We start from the raw sequence: 23634 nt of genomic DNA on the forward strand, positions 1-23634 counted from the left end.
TGTGTCACATTTGTGGTATGAAATGGATTTGAGGCAGGAGAGCTGTGAGCTGGGGTGGGGGCTGGTCACCTTGGTGCTCTCAGTGTGGCTGCATCCTGCCTGGGCATGGCTGGGCTCCCAGCAGCACCACCCCTGTGAGCAGGGAGCAATTCCTGTGACAATGCTGTCCTTGTCTTGTCTCATCCCTTCCCTCCCTGGGGCCTCTCAGGGATGATGCTCTGGCAGGGGATGTAGGCACAGAGTTTGTGGTGATTGGGATGGGGCTGGACTCAGTCTGACCCCTAATGGGCTACATCTTTGAGCAGCAGGTGAGCAGCACTGACAGCAATGAGCCAGGGAGTGCCCAGGGGCACTGACCAACCACCAAAGGGAACAGAGGGCACACAGGTGCAGGGCATCAACAGGAGGGGATAAAAGGTTGGGCTAAAGAACAAGAGGAGCAGACTCTTGCAGCCTTCTGAAGTGGTGTGGTGTTACTCTGTATGGGTTGAAGCCTTCTGGAATGGTATGGTGCCTTCTGGAATGGTATGGTGATATTCTGTGTGTTGTGGCCATCTCCTTGCTGTGCTGGGGGACAGTTGTGGGGCACAGAGCTGTGTGCCAAGCTGAAGGTGGAGAGCTCCAGCCTCAGCTCTGGTCTCTGGACTTCGTTGCCTAAAACTTGTCTGTAAAAGCAGGGGCATCCTGGAAAATGATATACAGAGGGAATTATGAGTTGAATTTCTCTCCTGGGTCTGCAGCCCAGAGAGGAAATTGCCCTTGAGGAGAGACACGATATTGACTTACGCTTTTATTTTTTATTTTGTACTTTATTATAGTACATATTGTATCCAGGCTCAACAGATCTGCCCTGGCCCTGGACATAGCTTTGGTAAGGGTTGGTGCTCACTGGCATTTGTCCTGTCCATGGTGCAGAGGGACCTGGTCACCCTCCTCACAAGCAGGGATTACTTTGATATTTATGGTTTTTGCACTGATAAAAACCATGAATTTGAAATGGTTCTGGGTATGGCAGAAAGGTTCTCTCTGGTCATTCTCTGGCTAAACCCAAATCTCCTGGCTCTGCCATGGCCTTCTGTTTCAGCCCGCCAGGCAAGCGAGGGTGGCAGTGCTGCAGGGGGGTGACAGGAGAGACCTGGGATTATCACAGATCTCCTGCTTCACATAGGATCTGCTCCTGAGCTCTTAATCGTGTGTTATTATTGAAGACAACTTATTCTTAGAGAGCCCAAGGTGCAAATTATGTTTCACAGCTAAGAAAATCTTCCAGAGCTGCCTATGTACAGTAAATCCCTGCAATCTCAGGTGGTTTTGACTTATGTGCAGCAGATGTTGAGGATGGAGGAGACCACTCCTTTGTGCCTGCTTGTTGCTATCATCAGCGTAGACACAGCTGGAAATTTAGGCAGGGAGAAGCTGTCTGGGCTCAGACGTGGGGTCAGTGAGTGTTCTTCCACCCTGCAGCTCTGAACATCTGTCCTGTCCCCAGTGGTGGCACCAAAATGGGCAGTGCCAGCGTGTTCACACTGCTGCAGGAGGTCCTTTCCTGCCCAGGAGCTCTAGAGCAGGTTGTCTGCCCTCCCCACTGTGCCATAGGCGTGACCCAATGTGGGAATGGTTTGGCTGGAAGAGCTTTTCAAAGGTGCCACCCTTGTTGGTGCTGTGTGTCCTCTCTGCAGCTGGGTGGGAGGGCGCCTTTCCTCCCAGGAATAGTAATTATTTATGGCTTGCTCTGCTATAAATATTCATTGGAAAGCTCTCTTAATTGTTTTTCTAATTAATTCCTTGCGTGGTACTCTTGGGGTGGGTGAGGAATGTGCCTTGGTTGGGATGTCCTCCCAAGGCAGATCTATTCCTGGATGTAATCCTTGAGCAGTCAGCCAAACCAGAGTCCCCAGGGCTCACCTCCAGCAGGATGGCAATGGCAATGTCCTGCTCCATGCTGGGACATCTGCCCACCCCAGTGTGACCCGACAGGGTGTCCTGCAGTGCTGTGGCAGGGACACAGGGAAGCTGTGTGTCTCCATGTCCCTGCCTGTGCCAGCCTGGCCCTGTGGCTGAAACTCTCCCCAGCCCCATCCTGGGGTGGCTTTTCCTTCACTAACGTGTCAGCACTAATGAGGAACTACTTCAGATGTAATTAATGAGCACTTGATGCTCTCTAGATCGAGGGGACACTGTGTGGCATGAGCTGGAGAAGGAGGAAGAGGTGCTTAATTGGTTTCTGTTAGGGATGGGAGATGTTTGCTTCCCAGCCAGGAGGGGACTGTGCTTTGGGGGCCCAGTGGCAATGCCACCCCAATTTCCCAGTCAGAAGAGGGGCTGGAATTTTGGAGTGACATTGGTGGTTTCCAAGATCCCTAGCTGCAAAGGAAAGTTGAATCTTTTTTCAGGGGGCTTCTAACCACAGCAGCTCTGGACCTAGGGAGGAGCTTCTTCTGGGGATCCTCCAGGAATTTTTGTGCCCTTTCACTTCCCTGTTGATGAGGTGGCTCAATGGCTCATGCAGGCATTGAGGGGTGAACACCATGTCCTGGGTTAGGTGGCACATGGAAGTATTGGCTCTTCCAGTCTGTGTCTAGCAACTCTGGAGTTTCACATTGCTGTGGTTCATGAGGAAAAAAAATATTTCTCCATGGAGCCTGATGCCTGGGTAGAGCATCTCTGGGGGTTGTGATTTTGGGACAGAAGTCCTACCTGAATCTCAGTCCCCCATATTTTTACTCCAAACTCGTTGTGAGGTTCATTGTGGATGACCGATGGTGGTGAGGCACTGGCCTTGGGCACTTCCAGGGATCCGGGGCAGCCACAGCTTCTCTGGGCACCCTGTGCCAGGGCCTCCCCACCCAAGAATTTCTTTCCAATATCCAGTGTAACCTTGCCCTCTGTCCATGTAAAGCCTTTCCCTCTTGTCCTGTCACTCCAGGCCCTTGGAGCCCCTTTAGGCACTGGAAGCTCCTGCTTGCAGGGATGGCAGAGGGAAGAGCCTGTGCCAGGCTGCAGCTGCTAAATCTGCTTTTAAAGAAGGATATGAGCAGGTTAAATAGCATCAAATCCTCGATGACAGCTTTATCACCTTTCATTTGTTGACTCAGACTAATGAGCTGGGGCAGTGAGGATGGTGAGGAGCTGCCTGTGCCTGGTACTGCCATGGCCACGTGTCTGCTGCTCTCTCTGCCGTGACCCTCCCTGTGTATGTGTGTGAATTGCCTGGAGTTTGATTAATTTATTCGCTTTGATCACTCAGAGTGGCTGGTTCATGGCAAGGAAATGGAACTGTGGTCAGGGAACTGTGGCATGGGACTGGGCACTGAGCCTGGAGCCAAGTGGAAACTAAAACAGAGCAAAACCTGAGTTGGAGAACAGTGATTTGGAGAAGTGGCCGTGACAAGTGTTGGGTTTTTTCCCCCCTCTGGCTGTTCTGGAGAGCAGAGTGAGTTCCCTGCTCCGTGGCAAGCTGGCAGCCCTGGGGCACCGTCTGCCCAGGGCGTGCCTGCTCTTCTCTTCTCTTCCCATCCATCTGGGACAGATTTTCCCTTCAGACCTTCACAATCCTCCCAGCCGTGAAAAACAGAGAGAGTGGAGCCCAGAGTGGTGATTAAATGGGTGAGCATGGACCTGTTGGGCTGCTGCAGGCAGTGAGCAGCCAGGCACGTGGGAGCCTGCACCAGCTGCTTCCCTGCCCTGCTCGAGGCTTCAGCTCCTTCTTTAGGGCCATGGTGTCACCTGAACACTTGGTGTTGGAGCTCCCTTGCATCCAGAGACCCCTAAATTTTCCAAGTAAGCCTTTCTGGGGGAAAACTGCTTCTGAGAGAGCGTGGACTGTGTTTTGCTTCCAGCAAGGCACGTGGGGCTCACTCTGCTGAGCATTTCAGTCTGTGAGCACCTTGCTCTATCAGCCAGGTATTTGCTCCTCTGGGGAGAGGGGTGGGTTTTTGGGAGAGGTGAACAGGGATGCATCCACTCCTGTTGCCTCTAATATGCCTTGCACAGCTCCCTACCCTGCAAGCACCTTTGAAATTCTGCCCTGCTCCAATTCATTTCCATCTGTGAGAAGAAAAGCAGAGAAAAAAAACCCAGAGAAAGGTAAAACCACATTGAATTTTACTTCCCTCCATGAATAAACCATGGCAGGCTGGCTCTGACTTTAATTTACATGTGTCCCAAGGCAGATCTAAGCCTATTCCTCCTGAGGTGGAGGGCTGGTTTAATTAAGCAGCTGCATCATGTGGAGCAGGGAGAGATGGAGCCCGTGCCTGCAGGATGCCAGCCCCGGTGCTGGGAAGCTCATGTTTATCTCATGAGTTTATCTCATGAGTTTATCTCATGAGTTTCTGCCTAGACAGCGCTGAAAGAAGGGAACACAATGGGGCAGGTACTGTTTGTGATTCAGATGGCCCCAAGGCAGGAGCATCTCTGGGGAATCCAAAATTTGGTGTGTTCGGCTACAAAATGGTGAAGTTTGCACCAAAATGAGGTTTTGGGACAAGGATCTGGGGACAAGGCTCTGCTGGGCTGTCCTGTCTGTGGTATTTTTTGGGGTCCCCTGTGGCAGGAAGGAAATGATGAATCTAACTCCATGTTCTTAGAAGGCTAATTTATTGTTTTATGGTATTATATTATATTAAAGAATGCTATACCAAAACTATACTAAAGAATAGAGAAAGGATACACACAGAAGGCTTAACAAGATACTAATGAAAAACCTGTGACTCCTTCCAGAGTCCTGACACCAAGGGCTGGACCAAGATTGGTCATTAAGTTAAAACAATTCACATATTGGATAAACAATCTCCAACCACATTCCAAAGCAGCAAAACACAGGAGAAGCAAGTCAGATAATTATGTTTTAACTTTTCTCTGAGGCTTCTCAGCTTCCCAGGAGAAGAAATCCTGGTGAAGGGATTTTTCAGAAAATATGGCAGTGACATCCTGTCCCCTTGTGCTGTGGTTTCTGGCATGGCTTGGTGTCCTGTGCTGAGCTCCCTCCTTGGGAGCAGCAGGATACTTCAGGGCTGGAATGCTTGGAGTTCCCTGTTCCTCCACCTGGGTCACACTCTTTTCTCTGCACTGAGGGTGGATGCTGGGATTTGGTGGCTGATGGGGTGTTTAAGGGCTGAGTCTCTTGGCATGGTCAGGATGCAGGTGCCCTCCCAGCTCTCCTGCCTTGGCATTGCTCCCAGTATGGAAAGCTCTCAGGGTGAATTTGTGGGTGCCTGGTGGAGGGTGGCATGGCAGAGCACCCCTAGCACTGCTGGCTGCCTGCTGGGCTCCCCGTGCCAGACTGGGATGTTCCTGGAGAAACACTTGGCTTAATAGAAAAGGCAATCAGATCATTAAAAAGCAGGGATGGGGGCAAAATCCTCACAAAACAACCTGCCAGCCCCCTCCCCAGCAGAGAGGCAGGAGGGAAGGGATGACGATAGGAGAGCACCATGCAGGGATGCAGTCAGACCTCTGGCACCAGGGATGTGTGCAGGGGGATAACGAGGGAGATGAAAGCAGGGTGGGAGAGCAGTGCCCTTGTCACCCTTTGAAGGTGGGAGCTGACAGCTTCTGCCTGTGGCTGACAACCTGCCCAATTCTGCTGCTTTTCCCCCCAGCTTGCTGCCTGTGTCAGCCTCATATCAAAGCACTGAAGCCCTAATGCAGGACTGGGTGGCAGCCTGGGGTCTGTGTGTCCCCCCAGGGAACAGGGTGTCAGCAGAGCCCCTGGCACTGCCCTGGGGGCAAGCAGGAGCCCTGGGGAGCTGTGCCAAGTGCCTGCCCTGCAGTCACAGCACCCTCTCAGCGACACTTTGCTGCAGCACACAATTTCCTGTGGGTGCTTATTTGCCTGGATGGTGTCTCTCAGCTGGGAGGGTGTCCTAGCTGCCACCTCGGCCACTCAGGGTGACAGCAGGGTGGCAAGGAGAGCATTTTAAAGCACCCTTCTCTGGGGCTAACCAGTTTGAAGGCTAAAAAATTGATTTTTGTTTTTCCTTATTTTATTTTTTAATGTATTTAAAGATAAATTCTGTATTGGTGGTGTCTACAAAATGCACAAGGGGTTTCTAGCAAGCATCTCCTCCCTTTTTTTGGGGAGTTTCATCAAAAAATTATTAGCCTTGTGCACAAGGTGTTGGGTTGAGATGCCACTGTTTTTTCTTAAAGATAAATTATTGTTTGCAGAAAGTGGGGCCTTGAATCTCTTTCTGGCAGGCTGCAAATGCAATGAGCCACAGTTTCTCCTTTTTTCCTGGCCTGTGCTGTCCTCAAACCCTGCTGCCCATCTCCCAGGGGTGCTGCTGGTGCTTCCACAGGTCTTTTTGGAGCAAGGCTGGATCATCCAGGCTCTTCAGTGCCTTGGCACCTGACAGTGCTCTCCACACCTCCAGCTTGCTTGAGGGCATCATCTCGTGCAGTGCTGCTGCTTCTAACACAGCTTTTCATCACCTGCTGTGCCAGAGTGCCACAGGTGTGCTGAGAGACACTGGGATTGCCCTGGACCCAAAAGGGAACCCAAAACAAATGTGGATTTTGGGATGCCTGGAAAATGGGGTTAGCTCTGCCACAGCAGGGACAGAGGGGCATGGGATGGATGAGGCACTGCTGACTTGGTTTGCTGGGTGCTGGTGAGGGTTGGGGCAGGTCAGGGCTCTGAATCGCTGCTGGATCTGTAATTCCTTGGGGAAGCTCCTGTTTTAAAATCTGAGAAGGAAAAATGCCAGTCTGCCTCCCCAGGGAGCTTTAGAGCAAGTTAATGTAGAGGCAATGTCTCCTTTCTTTCTTCCTTTCTTCTTTTTTTTCCTCTTTTGACTTAAGCTTCCCTGAGAGAGTAATTAAAAAGTGCAAGTTCCAGGTGCTAACTGAGAGGATTTAGTTTGAGAGTGAAACGCTTGGATACCCCCATACTTGAATATCCCCACATTTGCACCCTTTCCACAGAGGCTGTGATGGTGGTTTGCCTCTGGCAGGAGCAGGGATGGATAAGCCAGAGATCCTGCTTATCTCTGGCTCTTTTTAGGACTCCTGGCACCTGGAATACAATGATGCAGGATACAGGAGAGTGTGAGCAGTGAAAAGCCCTCAGAGTGCTGCTGTGTGCCATGAGTGCTTCCATAATCCATCCTGCTGCTGGGCACTGCCCAGGCTCCCCAGGGAATGGGCACAGCCCCAGGGCTGCCAGAGCTCCAGGAGCCTTTGGACAATGCTCTCAGGGATGCCCAGGGTGGGATTGTTGGGCTGTCTGTGCAGGGTCAGGAGCTGGATTGATGATCCTTGGGGATCCCTTCCAACTCAGCATATTTGTGGTTCTGTGATTCTGTGGTTTTGGCATTCTTAGATTCCCCAGTTCTGTGATTCCATAACTCTCTGATTCCCTGATTCTGTTATCCTCAGATTCTGAAGTTCTGTGATTCCTAGAGTCGGTGGTTCTGTGATTCTGTTATTCTCAGATTCTGAGGTTCTGTGATTCTGTTATTCTGAGATTCTGTGATTCCTAGTCTGTGGTTCTGTCATTCTCTGGTTCTGGGATTGTTATTCTCAGATTCTGTAGTTCTGTGATTGTTATTCTCAGATTCTGAGGTTCTGTCATTCCAGATTCTGTGATTTGGTTATTCTCAGATTCTGAGGTTCCGTCATTCCCACATTCTGTGATTCCCGGAGCTGCAGAGGGAGGTGGCAGTGGGGACACAGCTTTGTGGTGCCTTCACTGGGTGTTTGCTTGTATGAGGGATGTGACACATCTCTCCTCCGAGCCTTTGAGGGGGAATAGGAGAGGTTCAGCTCTGGCTGGGAGTCCCCATTTGTATCCAGCCCTGTGGCCATGTCCTTACAATCACCCCTTGGATGTGACAGCAACCTGCAGCTATTTTCCCCCCAAACTTCCACTGATGACATTTCACTGCAAGAAGCCTGAGTTTCAGTGATGTTCTCTGCCACCCCCAGACATGTCAGCCCTGGAAAAGGAGTCCTGCTGGCAAACTGACACCTGGGATGTGCAGCATTCCTGGTGTGCAGGCAGGATGATGGATCCGTGGGCAGCTCTGGATTGTGGGGGGGTTAAGTGCTGAGCATCCTCCCTGCTGAGCAGCACGGAGGAGTTCTGTGCCTCAGCATTTACAAACACACCCCTGGTGCCTAAATGTGAGGAAATGGATAGTTAAGCACATCATTAATCTTATCCAGCCCCCATAATCAACAATCAATTAATTCTCCTCCGGGCTGAAGAGATGCAGGTTGTGCCACAGCCTGGGCACTGGCAGAAGAAGCCTGTTCCCACAGGGAAAGCTGAGGCAGAGCCTCATCCTGCCCTTGTGTGACACTGTCATGGATGCAGACCTTGCCAGCTCTGGGAAGCTCTTGGAGCAGCCCTTAAATTATGGCAGATGTTGCACTGGCCATTAGTGGGGTGATTTATTGCTCCCTCCTGGGCTCGAGTGCTCCATCTGAGCCTTGCACTTGGACTGTGAGTTTGCCATGTGAGGGATCATGGATCCCACCATGGCATTGCAGGGCCCTGGGGGTTTGTGCTGTGTTTTTGGTATTGGGTTCATGGTTCAGCTCCCCCAGAAAGAGAGGACACAGGGACAGCAGCCAGAGGGGAGTGCTGCACCCACGGTGTATTTGGGAGGGAGGAGAAGGCATCCACCTCCCTGAAACTGTGGGAGGCTTTAGGCAAGCACAGTGTAATTATAGGAGAGAAAAGCTAATTGGTAATAATAGCAATTAAGAGCCACGTGCCTGCAGATTACAGGAATTTGTGGATAAGGGAAGTGATAACTGAAACCTGTGGACACTGGGGTGCAGGGTGCCATGTTCAGGTGTTTTGACAAAGCATCACGAGGATTAATTGTAATTAAACATTAACAAACCTCTCCAGCCAACCCACCACCATGCCCTCAAGCTTTAAACTGAGGCTTGTTCATAGCACTGCAATCCTCTCATCATCCTCCTTCCTTCCTCCATCCTCTTCCATTAAAACTCAGGTGGCTCTTCCCTGGTTCCACTGCCCTCCCTTTCCTGCTCCTCCAGAGAATTTGGCCTGTTTCAGGTGTGCTCTGACACATCATCCAGCTCCAGAGCCCACAGGTCCCCCTTTCCCTGTCTCATGGGTGCTTCCTCTTCCTGTGGGAGCACAAGGCTGCTGGGATGTGGTGAGGAAGGAGATACACTCAAAGCCTTGGTGTGCACTTGTGGTTTTGTCTCCTGCCCTGTCTGTCTGTGTAACTCTGTGCCTCCTTGTGCTGTTATGGGAATAGGGCTCTGTGTGTGTATTGGGGAAGGGTCTGAATCGCTTTGCTTTCTGCTGTGGAGCATCCTGAAGGTCCCCTCAGACCCTCTGGGCTGCATGATGGCCCTGTGTGTCTCACTGCCCACTGCATGAGGTGGTGGGTTACGGCCCTGAGTGCTTCCTTAAGGTGCCACATGCGTGGGGTGGCTGTGGTGGGATGTGGAGGACTCAGCATGGAGAAGAGCAAGGGCAGTGGGAGATGGTGGCTGGCTCCTCTGGAATGTCACATCCCCACCAAGCTGTCAGGGCCACTGCAAAGAGACAGTTCATTGCAGCCGGTTGTGTGCCTCAGGCTGGGGGGAGGAATCTTCTGAATAATAAAATTGTAAAATATTGTTTTGATTTATTCTTTTCTATCATCTGTTAATATCTGGGAAGGCTGTGTGAGCAGGAGGCCTTCATGAGTTTTGAATGACAGGTTAAAGGGCTCCAATAAAGATTAGATGGTCCACTATCTCCCAAGGAAATTGCATCAAAGTGGTTACTCCTGCTTGCTCCTATTAATTTCCTCTTCATGGCTGCTAGGAGATGCCTCATATCCTGATGCAGCAGACAGGGGCTAAGAGGCACTTTCCATTATCTCAATCATCGCCGTGTTTATGAGACACGTCGGGTGTTTCTCTGCAGAGCTGTGCCCTGGGGGACGGCATCACAGGGGCAGGGCTGGCACCACCCTGCTGTGAGGCCAGGAACAGTCTCTCCTGGGCTGGATGGAAGTCTGACCCCTTGGGTACGTGTGCCAAAATACAGATATTCATTCCCTTCTGCAGCCGTTGGTTCCGTCAGATTTTGTTGGATGTCAGGGATGGATGAGCATCATTCATCAGTGCCCATCGCTGTGGATGGGTGGGGTGGGGTGGAGATGAGGGACCCCATCCCTGTCACTCCAGCCTCACCCTCTCTCCACAGAACAGCGAGATGGTTGATTAATGAAACCTCCCCTGTGGCTGATTAAACCCTCACTGTAACTGGAACATCTTTTCTGTTATGAATTAGATGCCATTTCCTGCTTGAATGAACTCAGAGGCTGGGAAGCTCCAGCTCCATGCTGCAAGGGATGAACAGGATGGACCCATAACACACTGTCATGGGTGTCACACCGACTTTTTAATTAAATATTTAAATTTTGTGTGGAAAAAGAGCTGTGGGTCCTGAGCCAGACTGTTTGGGGATGATGTAAGGGAATGATCAGGAGAAGAGGAGCTATACTGCCTCTTCTTGTCCATGTCCCCATGGGTGCTGCTGGGGGTGAGGGTCCCACAGCCCCCTGCCATATCCCTGCCTGGGTGCAAGCAGCCGGGAGCAAAGCAGCTACTGCAGCCCCCTTGCTCTGCTTGGCTAAAGATTATTGCCATGTGGTGCTAGTGGCTTCAGGAATAATCCACAGCCAACATGGAAAATTCTGGCCATCCTAGATCCATGGTAGGTTCTATCCCATTTACAAGTGTGAAGCTTTTCTGTGTCTCCTCTCCTTCCCTTCCACCCCATTCCAAGGACGGGACCTGCTCTCCCCTGTGTCCAGGAACAGCTCAGACCCAGCTGCTGTGCTCTCTCTTGCAGCCTGCCCCGCAGGGACGTTCAAGGCCAGCCAGGGCGCGGGGCTGTGTGTGCCGTGCCCCCCGAACAGCCGCTCCAGCGCCGAGGCCTCGCCGCTCTGCGCCTGCCGCAACGGCTACTACCGGGCAGACTGGGACCCGCCCGCCGCCGCCTGCACCAGTGAGTATGGCCGGGCTGCAGGGGCTCCCTGGGAGAGCACGAACGGGGCATGTGGGACTCCAGGGGCTCTCCAAAATGCAGTGTATTGCATACAAAATGCAGTTTATTCCATCCAAGAGGTTACAGCAGTCCAGGGTCATGGGTGACGGAGCTGTGCCCACTGCTGTCAGCTCCAGCTGCAGGCAAGCCTGGAGTCCCAAATTCCTAAATCAGGCTCTTACTAATGGTGCCCTCACGTTGGGCGCCACTGTAAGAGCCTAAATGAGAGAGGTGGGACTCCAGGCAGCTCTTCAAAATGCAGTGTATTGCATACAAAATGCAGTTTATTCCATCCAAGAGGTTACAGCAGTCCAGGGTCATGGGTGACAGAGCTGTGCCCACAGCTGTCAGCTCCAGCTGCAGGCAAGCCTGGAGTCCCAAATTCCTAAATCAGGCTCTTACTAATGGTGCCCCCACGTTGGGCGCCACTGTAAGAGCCTAAATGAGAGAGGTGGGACTCCAGGCAGCTCTTCAAAATGCAGTTTATTGTATACAAAATGTTACAGCAGCCCAGGGTGGACAGAGCCTGTGCCCACAGCTGTCAGCTCCAGCTGCAGGCAGGTCTGGAGACCCTTTGGTTTTGGTTACATTGCATTATATACTTTTCTTTTGGTTACAATGCATTATATACTTTTCTTTGCTTAGCATCTTAATACAGTAGAACCAATCTATACCTTAACTATTATCTATAGCCTATCATAACTATTATAATTACCATATTCATGTTACCATAATCACTAAAAGTTAGTGCATTACAGTTTAAGGTAGAAGTTGTGTTTCAGTTTTCTTGCAGTGGAAAATTCTGAGAACTTTTTTGTACTTGCGACTTTGCTGACTTGTTTTGCCTGTGCTCTCTTTCTGCTTGGTAAAAACATCTTGTTTGAGATGGGTTTATCCTTTGCTCTAAGTCATAAAAACCCCTTCTAACTAACACACCCTTTGCCTCCTTGGTTAGCCAGTAAGACTGGCTCAGCAATTCTTTTCTTATATATCAAAACTTGCTTCCATATCTATTCTTTCATCAGACTCTACCTTTAAAGATCTTTCTGCTAAGCATACATATCTGTGAGACTTTCTTGTCAAACTTTCATCCTTCCCAACACTCCCCTTCCTCCTGGGGCAGCAGCAGGGATCAAATCTCAATCCATGTAGAGTTTGTTTTATTTTCTCCCCCCTGTCCCGCTGTGGATGGGATGAAGAGCACAGCTGGGTGGGCAAGGCGGAGGGATGGGGTGGCTCCACATCCCACCTTACAGGCAGCCTCTGGGATTTATACATCAGCCAGGCAGCGGTGGTGATGGCAGGGAGATAGTCCCCAGGATAAATGAGGATTTAAAGTTATCTGCTCTGGCTGTCTTGTTCATAGTCTTGCAGATGGAGTATTTTTTAATAGGGGGAAGGCTGCATTAAGCATTGGTATTCAGTGATGCATGGCTGGTCGGCTGCCTGCCCGAGCTGCCTGGCACAGCAGCAGTGTCCTCAGGCCTGTTTTTTGGTGGGAAAAAAGCCCAGGAGAGAGGAAGGAGCTGCTGTGCTCTTCAGCCTGCTGGAAACTCAGGCCTCAATCCCCCCCAGATACACTCCAGGCCCTAGAACCAGCCTATTGTGGAGCTTGAGCACATGGATGCTCCAGACCCTCCATGCTGGGAAGTGCTCAGAGCACACATCAAGGAAACAAGGGAAGGATTTGTGTGTTTTGCTGGATCACCTGAGCTTTCCTACAGGTATTCAGCAGGTTGCACAACTACAGATAATGTACAGATCTTTATTATGCCTCATTGCATAACTGATTTACAACAGTGCTGTGCTATAGGAATACAGGAAAAAAAGTCTCTTTGCTGATTTTTATTTCTTCTCGTCAGTGCTTGATTTTGTAGTGCTCCGATCTGAGGTGCCATCTGTTCACCCACAAAGTTTCTCTGTGTCAGAGGAGTGCATAACATTGTGGAGCTGCTGGCTGTGCCCTGGACTGGAACCCTTCCAAGGGTGATCCCTGCAGTTCCTGGGCCCCTGCAGAGGAGGGAAGGGGCTGCAATTAAAGTGGGAGGAATCTGGGGAACCAGCAGTTTGCTGCTGGGAAGGGGAAGAAATACGGCTTTTTTTCCTTTTTCTTGAAAAGATATTAACAGCTTAAGGTATGGAGAGAGGATTTGGATTAAGGCTCCTGAGGCAGGTTGCAGATTTCTGTGGGTAAATCACTCATATTGATCCCGTTGAGCCTTTGTGAGTCCTGCAGTCTTGTTCCCCTGGGGAATCAAGGTCCTTTTCTCTGCTCTGCCCCTGCTGTGGCCCCTACAACCCTCCTGTAACTCTCTGTGACATCTCCACCATGGGGCAGCCTGGCAGTGCTGTGGTGCCTCAAGTACAGGAAAACCTTTTCCAATGAGGATGCTGCACTGCTGGCTGCTCCATGACAGACACTTTAACTCCTAAAGAGGAAATGGGTTAAAGGGAATGGAATATTATTATCTTAATTATTTTTAAAGCTGTCATTTCTCTGGACGGAACAAAATCTTTCATCTGTATTATCCACGGGAGTGGCTTAGAGGGGCTCCCAGAGTGTCTCCATGCAGAATGACCTCTCCATCCCACCAGCCATGTCACCATGGTGCTGATGAATCTGTCCCTGTCCTGCCCATCCCTGGCCACTCAACAGGGCTGATTTATCCACAGCCCTAACGATGTTCCCTGGCACACACACACACAAGGAGGGCTCCCATGGGATGGGTTTCCCCAAGACAGAGTGTGCTTCTCTCTCTTAACCCTTCCTTGCAGGTCAAGTCCTCCATCATTTTTATTGCTCCCTGTATCATGGCAAAGTCTTTTTTCTTTCTTGGAAGTGCAGCCCCCAGCCCAGCCAGCACCAGGAATTCCTTGCTTCCCTTATTTAATATAACCAAGCAGCTGAGTTTTGTGGTTTTGGCTGCGGAGCCATCCTGGCTGACCCCAGATCCTTCCCTGGGTCTGTGCAGTTGTGTGTTTGTACCTCAGTGCTGCTCTCCTGGGCTCCTCCTGAAGGGACTGCAGCCCCCATCCAGCAGTGCTTGCAATCAGAGCCACATTCAATTCCCATCCTCTGGAGCATTTATAATGGCTCCTGGCAGCTTTGATCAATGCAATTTTCTTCTTTTGTCCAACATGGGAGCTGCTTGCAAACCATGGAGTGGTGCTGGCTTTCCTCCATGCTGGGACATTCCCTATGTTTCCAACTTGAGATATTGAACCCTTAATAACCACTTTCCATTTTTGACTCTCTCTTCTCCTGCTGCTTCTCTGGTTCTCCATGGTGCTGGCTAAGTGATTTTTCTCTTGCTGGGATAATCTGCTCGAGGTGCTTCTCCATGTGAGCACTGCAGTTATCTCAGCATCTCCTGGTGGGATTAAAATGGATCCAACTTCATGGATGGATCTGTGTGCATTCCACATGGAGTTTTTTTGGACGCTTAAGTGGGTTTGTGGCACTGGAGTTTGTTGCCATCATATTTTCTGAAAAATCCCTTTGCCAGGATTTCTTCTCCTGGGAAACTGAGAAGCCTCAGAGAGAAATGAAAACAATAATTACCTGATTTGCTTCTCCTGTGTTTTGCTGCTTTGGAATGTGTTTGGACATTGTTTATCATTTAATAGGGAGTTGGTTTATTGGTTTCATGTGAATTGTTTTGACTTAATGACCAATCATGGTCAGGCTGTGTCGGGGCTCTGGAGAGAGTCACGAGTTTTTCATTAGTCTCTTGTTAAGCCTTCTTAACTTCTTGTGGAAGTATCCTTTCTCTATTCTTTAGTGTAGTTTTAGTATAGCATAATATAATATAACATAATATAATATAATATAATATAATATAATATAATATAATATAATAATAAATTAGCCTTCTAAGAACATGGAGTCAGATTCATCTTTCCTCCCCATGATGAGGGACCCCGAAAATACCAGAGGAGTTGTCATCTCCATCTGGGAAACTTGTTTGCAGTGCAGGTGGTTGGCGTTGCCAGTGTGGGAAGTTGATCCCGAGCTAAGCCAAGCTGTGGACACAAATTCCTCCTGAGGGAGGAGGTGTGGATCCTGCAGAGCCTTGGGGTGTCCTTCCTGTGCTGGAGCCTCTGTGGGAGTCCAAGGACCTGTCTCAGTGCCTCTCCTTCCCCACAGGTGTCCCATCCGGCCCCCGCAACGTCATCTCCATCGTCAACGAGACGTCCATCATCCTGGAGTGGCACCCGCCGCGGGAGACGGGCGGCCGGGACGACGTCACCTACAACATCGTGTGCAAGAAGTGCCGCTCGGACCGGCGCGCCTGCTCCCGCTGCGACGACAACGTGGACTTCGTGCCGCGCCAGCTGGGCCTCACCGACACCCGCGTCTTCATCAGCAACCTCTGGGCTCACACCCCCTACACCTTCGAGATCCAGGCTGTCAACGGTGTGTCCAGCAAGAGCCCCTTCCCCCAGCAGCACGTCTCTGTCAACATCACCACCAACCAGGCCGGTGAGTCCCGCTGCTGCCGGGGTGTCACAGACATTATGAAAAATCTTTTCTTTAGGATTTTTCCTTTTGAGAAGCTGAGAGGCTTCAAGAACAAAATGTAAGCCATGGTTATCTGGTGCTGTAGAATGCAACAAGTAGATCTTTGATTGGCCCTCGTTAGTTGTTTCTAATTAATGGCCAGTCAAAGTGAGCTGGCTCAGAGAGTCTGAGCCACAAGCCTTTGTTATTATTCCTTCTTTTTCTATTCTTAGCTAGCTTTCTGATGAAATCCTTTCTTCTATTCTTTTAGTATAGTTTTAATATAATATATATCATAAAATAATAAATGAAGCCTTCTAAAACATAGCATCAGATCCTCGTCTCTTCCCTCATCCTAAGACCCCTTGAACACAGTCACACCAGGGAGTTTGGCTGTCCCTGTGCTGGCTGCCAGCTCTGTGTCCAAAAGGAAAAGCTCCTGGGCGTGAGGGTGTGTGATGGCTGTGGTAACCCCAGCCCCCAGTGGGGAGAATGGCCAGGAGAAGAGGGAGGAAGAGGAATGGGGATAGGGAAGGGTTGCCTGTGCCCTGGGCTGGGTGGGAGGGTTATCTGATATCTGCTTTTATCTCCCTCTAGATGGCTTGGGGATGAAATGGCATCACCGTTTTTCCAGCTGGGAGAAGGGAGATGGGGTGAATCCAGCCTTGAAATGCTGTCTGACTGTGTTACAGCACAGAGGGAGCAGCATCCTGGGGCTGAGTCCAGGCTCTGTCTCCTCTGGCACATCCCTCTCCCATCATTTTCCCCTTGTCTCCTTTTCTAGGCTCCCCTGCTCCCTTTCCTGTCTCCAGTCAGGCATCAGGAGCTGAATGAGCAGCTCTGGCTCAAACAGGGATGCTGGGGGAGTAGGTGTGCAGATGGCAAGGGGGCAACTGGTCCTGGGCTGCCCTGAGGATCAGAGGGGATGGAAACCCATGTGCTCTGGGTTTAAAAAGGGAATGAGAATTCCTGCTTTGTGCCAGGGCAGGCAGCCTTCACCATCCTGCTCCCTCTGGATAGCACAATGGAGAAACCTGGTGTAAATATTTCAGTGTAAACCAGTGTAAATATTTCAGTCTCCTGGCTCCAGGGAATACAAATCTACACTTGTGCCTGGCTGGCATCGCTATCTGTTGAACCACGTGCAGCCAAACCTGCCTCTTGTTTCCAGGCCTTTTTTTTCCTGAGGTGGATTTTTGGGGTGTTTCTTAGCCCTTCTCCCACCATGGGGAGCTGGGAACAGCCAGGTCACCCTCATCTGTCTGTCTGTACCCCAGTGGTCCCTGTTTGTCTTGCAAAGGCTGATTGCAAACATTAAAATGCTGGGCTGTGGGGTAACCTGATGGAAATTCACCAGGGATATCCACGGCATTGGTGCTCTTCCTCTAAAATCAATTTGGCTTTGCAGAGGGTTTTTCCAACCATTTCCCCAGCCCCATCCAAAGTAATGGGAGTTAATAAAACAGCAGTCAATCAGAGTGCCTAATTTCATCCCATGAGCATATTCCTGGAACAGATGTGGAGAGATTAAAAAAATAATATAGGATTATTAAGTATTCTGGGTAAACAAAGGCAGTGCTGAACTATCCACATCATCCATTGGCACCATGAGAAGCAGGGCTCCTGCCAGCCCCAGATTCCCTCCATGGCATGATCCTGTGCCCCAGGCTGGTTGTGCTGGGTTCAGGTATTCCTGGGATTCATGGAGGGGAGGCATTTTCCCTGCCCAGCACTGTAGGCATGGTGAGGGGGAGCAGGAGGGCAGAGATGTCTGGACTGGAAGCTGACTCTGTGGACAGGACATGCCAGTGCCCCTGTGGGTATGGACAGATTTGGATACTTTTCTTTTGATAGGATTAAGTGCAGGATTAGGGCTGTATTGGCTGACTCTGCCCCTTATAAGTATAGCTTGCAGGGCACAAAGCATTTGGAAAAGGGTCTCCTGACTGATTTAGTGGCTCATTGTCCCTAATGGTGGAAGGACAGTGTTGCTGTTTTCCCAGGAGAGGCAAATTTGGGTGCTGAGGATGAGCATCCCCTGAGAGCCCCTAACAGCAGCCCCAGCAGCTTCTCTGGAGCCAGAGCTGGGCTGGGGTGTCCCTGTCCCGGTTCCCTGTCACTGTCCTCAGGGTGGGCAGATTTTTGCTCCCCCATCCCATTTCTGAGAGTGTGTGGGGTGGCAGTTGTGGCACAGCTCCCTGGGTGCTGAGTGCTGGCTCCCCAGATAGGCTGTTACAGCAAAAGATGTCACACACAGCTGGACCCTGTCACCAAACCTTTGTTTGCCCCACTGGGGAGAGCTTTGCTGTGTCTCTCCCACCTTGGGAGACATCCTTGGAGCAAGCAGTCCCAGGGAGAAGGAACACCAAGGATTTCCAAGCCCCTAATTAAAAGGAGCAGTTGGTTTAAATAGCAGAATTCCCTCAGTGATTTGCTGCTCTGCTTCCATGTAAAGCTGCTGAGATGCAGTCTTCCCACTGCTAATGAGTGAGCTGGTCCCATGGGGAAGCCAGCCAGAGACATGGGAGATCTGGGTTGCCGTGGGGATTTCCCCCCTCTCAAGGCCATTTTTCCTACTCTTTTCCATTAATTTTCCCACTCTCCTCTTCCTTGGCAGCCCCCTCCACCGTGCCCATCATGCACCAGGTGAGTGCCACCATGAGGAGCATCACTCTGTCGTGGCCCCAGCCTGAGCAGCCCAACGGGATCATCCTGGACTACGAGATCCGCTACTACGAGAAGCTGAGCCGCATCTGCACGCCCGACGTGGGCAGCACCGTGGGCTCCAGGCCGGCCCCGGTGAGCTGGGGAGCCCTGCTGGGGGCTGGGCTGGGGCATGGGGGCAGGGGCAGCAGCAATGGGCTCTGAGACTGGCTCTGCTGGGAATGGGCAGGCAGGACACGCACCAGGTCACCCGAGCTGCCTGCAGAAGGTGGGAGTGAGTTGTGACCGTAGATGATAAATCACAGAGCAGCTTGAGTTGGAAGGGACCTTAAAGCTCATCTAGTTCCACCCCCCTGCCGTAGGACACCTCTCACTAGGTTGGGTTGCTCAGAGCCCTGTCCAACCTGAGCCATTCCTTCCCTGTGGCAGCATTTGTCCAGCACATCAGTGCCCGTGGCTGCCTTGGCTCTGGTGTTTGCTAGGATGAACCTGAATCATGGGGATGGCATCAGGAGGAGAGGAGGGGGTTGGAGATGACCAGGGAAGGTTATGAGGTTGTCCCTGCCCTGGGTCACTGCCTGCCACTGGTCCTGTCCCTGGCAGCTGTCCTGTCCTGCAGGGGACATGCTTCCAAGCCCTGTGATGAACCGTGCCCGGCCCAAGCTGTTCCATCTCTCCTGTGTCTCGCCAGCTCTAATGAATTCCTCTAAGTATGAATAATTAGATGATATCACCAGCAGCCTCTTACCAGCAAAGCACTGGGGAATGTGGTAAAAAATGACAGTGGAGACTGTCATTGCATGAGGTTTCCAGCAAGGTTTAGGCCAAGGACCTGTGCCAGCAGAGCAGGACTGCAGGGGCTGGGGATCCCAGCAGAGAGTTGCCCTTGAACCTGCTTGAGCAGGGTGTCATAGGGCACATTAGAGTGTTTAGTGGAATCAGAGAATGGTTTGGATTGGAAGAGACCTTAAAGATCCTTCAGTTCCATCCCCCGTGCTGTGGGCAGGGACATGAGGTTTCCATAACTGTGGGATGTTTCTGAAATGCACAAGGACGTCAGACATTTGAGGAGGAGGAATCTGTTGTTCATAAATTATTTTTGCTCTGGATGATCTTATTGTTTCCCTCTGCTATTCCATTCTCCCTGCTCTGGTGGGGCCGGGGCCTGCCTGGGAGGCACGTGTTGCAGGGGCCTCCCCAGCTCCTCATGGGTCCTGTTTCATAAAATCATAGAATGTCCTGGGTTGAAGGGTCTTTGAACCTCATCTTGTTCCACCCTCTGACACAGGCAGGAACACTTTCCACTAGCCCAGGTTGCTCCAAGCCCAATCCAACCTGGCCTTGGACACTCCCAGGGGTGGGGCAGCCACAGCTTCTCTGGGCAGCCTGTGCCAGGGCCTCACTGCCCTCACAGGGAGAATCTCTTCTAAATATCCGACCTAAATGTACCCTCTGTCAGTGGGAAGCCATTCCCCCTTGTCCTGTCACTCCAGGTTCTTATAAATAGTCCATCCCTATCCTTCTTGCAGCTCCCTTCAGGTACTGGAAGGCCACAATTAGGTCACCCCAAAGCCTTCTCCAGGCTGAACAATCCCAATTCTCCCAGCCTTTCCTGTGGGATCCTCTGGGTCAGGGACTCTTCTGACACAGAACCAGAACCTCTTCCTTATCCCCCTGCAGCAGAACCCCATCCCTGCCCTCAACAGGGACAGCTGGGCTGCCCTCCCGCTATCCCTGTCCCACTGAGGGTGGCTCTCTCTGGGTGCCCGCAGGACCACAACGAGTACAACTCGTCCATGGCGCGCAGCCAGACCAACACGGCGCGCCTGGAGGGGCTGCGGCCCGGCATGGTCTACGTGGTGCAGGTGCGCGCCCGCACTGTGGCCGGCTACGGCAAGTACAGCGGCAAGATGTGCTTCCAGACCCTCACCGACGGTGAGTGCGGCTCGGCTGGTGGGGTGGGGTGCTCCAGCATTGTGCTCTGGTGGGATTCAGGGAGCTTGTGTGCACACAGCTCGGTCTCAGTGTCGTGATGGTGTCTCCAGCCTCATGCTCTGATGGGACTCAAGGAACTTGTGTGCACACAGCTCGGTCCCAGAGCCGTGGCAGTGCTCCAGCCTTGTGCTCTGTTGGGATTCAAGGAGCTTGTGTGCACAAAGCTCTGTCCCAGCAGCATGGCAGTGTCTCCATGTGCTCTGGTGGGATTCAAGGAGCTTGTGTGCACAAAGCTCTGTCCCAGCAGCATGGCAGTGTCTCCATGTGCTCTGGTGGGATTCAAGGAGCTTGTTGCACCGAGCTCTGTCCCAGCAGGCAGAGGGCAGGAGCCGGGTGATTTACGGCGGCGTCTCATTAACCGCCGGCGGAAGGAGGGATCCGCTCTCAATCTCCCAGCTCCAGATTTTCCACCACTATTTATTTCTGTCTCTGCTGCCTTGAGCTGTGGGGACAGAAGCCCCATCACACCAGCTGTGAGTCTAGCACGGTGTGATGGGGTGGGAGGACAGTTGTAGACCCTTGGAGGGTCTGGGATACTTGGAGTCTATCTGAGCCATCAGGGCAAAGCTGGGATGGTCAGACCCATCTGAAAGCTGATTTCCCATACCAAAGGGGTGTGCTGGGCCTGCTCATGACCTTCATGGCTTGTTCTGGCCCCAGCCTTTCCCTGCACCCACAAACACTGGCTTCCTTTAGAAACTAACAACTCATGGGAGTGTTTTCCATTAATCCCAGCTTCAGGGCTTATCCAGAAGTTGGTGAGTGAAGCAAGTCCTGTATCATGGTTTGGAATAGGAGGAAATTTAGGGAGGTGAAATTAGTGAATTTAGGGAAATTTTAAAATTGGGGAGATCTTGAATTGGTGAACCAAAACAACTACATTCTCCTACCCCTAGGGCAGCTGAGAGCCTGTTCCCTGTAGCTGCTGGTGTGGTTCCTTCTCTGCTTAGGTGACATCCATGGCTCCCAGCCTCACTGCCTGTCTTCCCTCAAGATTTTCTTCTTCCCTAAAATGGGTCACCCCAAGCATGCATTCGTGTCGAGTGCCAGCTGGGGTGGGAAGAGGAAAACCATGCTGGGTGACCAAAGGGAAGGAAATGGTAATAAACCCCCCTCCAATGCCTCAAATATTCAGGATTGGAGAAGCGAGAAGAAAAATCCTGCCTCAAATAAGCAATTAATTGAAATTTAATAAGAATGGATTGTGTAGCTTATTAAATAATAATTGATTGTTAGATGAGAATTTCTCAGGATTTAAGCAGCAGCATGCAAGAGATAAATCTAGTTGCCAGTAATTAACTGCAGAGTAGAAAATACAGATAAAAGGGTGCTAAATGCTTTCTTTTGGATGAGTTTTATTTTAACCCTTGCATGTGGCTGGTGGCACAGCCTGGTAGACCTTGATGGGGCATTGGAGAGAGGGGTATTTCTAGAATGCTACAGAAGCCCAAGGAATGTGGGATCTGCTGGATACTGCCTGTTGAGAATACCCATACCAGTGATGGGGCAGGGAAAAATGGAGGAGACACATGGAGGGTGCCTGTAGCTTTTTGGGGGTTCCCCCAGGCATATCCTGTCCTCCTTGTGCCACCTTGGCTTTCACCCCAACCTGCTGCTGAAGGATGCAGGGGTGGCTGAGCAGACAAAGGAAGTTCCAAGGGATGCTTGATGGGGCAGGGAGGCTGAGGGTGCCATGGCTCTGCAAATTTTGATATATTAAAACTTACAAGCAGGGTAGGTGGTAAGGGTTCCCAGGTTCCCCTGAGCCTCACTCCCAAAGTTCACCATTGTATGAGTTTAGATATAATTTATGTGAACTCTCTGAGGTCTGATCTGAGTGAAGTCCTGGCACAGCATTCTCTGGCTGGCTTGGTTATTAATGGTGTGCTCCTCCTTTCCTACAACTTGTAGGAATTTTGTGTCTGTGAGACCCCATGTTAAAATTGGTCTAAGTGGCCAACAGGTTTAAATCATAGAGTCTCAGAAATGTTTGGGTTGGAAGGGACCCTAAAGCTCATCTTGTTCCAGCCCCCTGCCTTGTGCAGAGGCACCTTCTGGTAAATCAGGTTGCTCAATAAATGAATTTATTGAGAAAAGAGAAACGCCAAAGCCAAGGACAAAGCCACCGTTGGGAAACTGGGCCCGTGCACATTGGTCTGATGTTATTTCCAGAATGTTCTCTCCCCTGTCTTTAAGCCAAAGGTGTATGAACCGAGCATACACCAGTGCAACATGGCACTGGCTCATCCCCTGCCTGGGTCCCCCTGGTCCCACTGCCTTGGGAGCAGCACCCTTGGGAACAGAGGGGATCCCTTCCCAAGGGCTGCTCTCACTCTGTGAGGTGCCAGGGAGGACTGACCCTGTCCCTCTTCCCTCACAGACGATTACAAGTCAGAGCTGAGAGAGCAGCTGCCCCTGATCGCGGGCTCTGCAGCGGCTGGGGTGGTCTTCATCGTCTCCCTGGTGGCCATTTCCATCGTCTGCAGCAGGTGGGTCCCTGTGGGATCAGTGTGGGATCAGTGTCCCTGCAAGGGGAGGTGCTAAGGTGCAGATTAGGGGTGGGAGGGGTGGATGTGTGACCAGGGGGAGCAGCACAATACCACTGCTCATGGAGTGTTGGTGGCAGGGGAGTGGTTTGGGGCCACCAGCAGCTGCTGCTGCCTGAATCCTGGCTGTTGTCTCCCCTGTTCTCCCAGGAAGCGTGCCTACAGCAAGGAGGCCGTGTACAGTGATAAACTGCAGCACTACAGCACCGGCAGAGGTGAGCAGGGAAAGTGGGAAACGCAGATTGGAGATGCTCCCAAACATGCTCCCAGCATTGCCCCACTCCTCCCCTTCCAAGGGGGACTGTGGAGTGGTGGGAGCCCCATGGCAGATGGACAGGACCTTAGGGTGGGAGTGGAGATGTCCACGTGTCTGTCAGGGTGTGAGGAGAGTGGGCTGCAGTGGTGCAGCACTGTGGGTGGAAGAGTACCAGGAGGGATCTGGGGAATGGTGATGGATTTGGGGTATGTCAGGGGACAAGGGATGGGGAGATGATGCTGTGAAGACTCCCAGAGGAGAAAAGAAGGGAGAAAGGTGGTGTTCAGAGGGAAGGTGAGCCCCTGATCTCCTGCCACGGGTTCTGCCTGGGTGTAGATTGATGCTGAGCGTTTAGAGGGATTCTGGATTTTGGGAGCATGAGGTTGCTGGCATTGCTGCTGTCCTGGCTGTGTGGCTGGTGCTTGCTCTATTCCTTGCTCTGGGAAGGATGTGCAGCCAGTGACTGGGAATGTTTAACTGGCTTTGGGCTGCTGATTCCCTTGGCAAACAATTAGGAGAGCCTGAGCTTTTCCTAGGAGACCTCTGTGGCTGGTGGAGCTGTGCAGCAGAATTAATTCCTGATGTATTTGTGTGTAATGTCTGCTCTGGTGCCCCTCCAGCAGCCAGCACTGCACATGAAAAT

The 23634-nt window shown here is 51.4% G+C and overlaps 1 protein-coding gene across 1 annotated transcript in view; it reads left to right on the forward strand.

Annotated features, from left to right (window-relative positions):
• Positions 1 to 23634, forward strand: part of EPHB1 (EPH receptor B1) — a 70722-nt gene that overhangs the window by 37671 nt on the left and 9417 nt on the right. Inside the window, exons 4-9 of the mRNA XM_059478930.1 lie at positions 10835 to 10990; positions 15177 to 15512; positions 18148 to 18329; positions 19967 to 20129; positions 22570 to 22678; positions 22886 to 22950. Coding sequence (XP_059334913.1) covers positions 10835 to 10990; positions 15177 to 15512; positions 18148 to 18329; positions 19967 to 20129; positions 22570 to 22678; positions 22886 to 22950 — 1011 coding nt within the window. The remainder of the gene's footprint in view (positions 1 to 10834; positions 10991 to 15176; positions 15513 to 18147; positions 18330 to 19966; positions 20130 to 22569; positions 22679 to 22885; positions 22951 to 23634) is intronic.

The sequence above is a fragment of the Ammospiza nelsoni genome, chromosome 10, assembly GCF_027579445.1.
Source record: "Ammospiza nelsoni isolate bAmmNel1 chromosome 10, bAmmNel1.pri, whole genome shotgun sequence".
NCBI lineage: Eukaryota > Metazoa > Chordata > Aves > Passeriformes > Passerellidae > Ammospiza > Ammospiza nelsoni.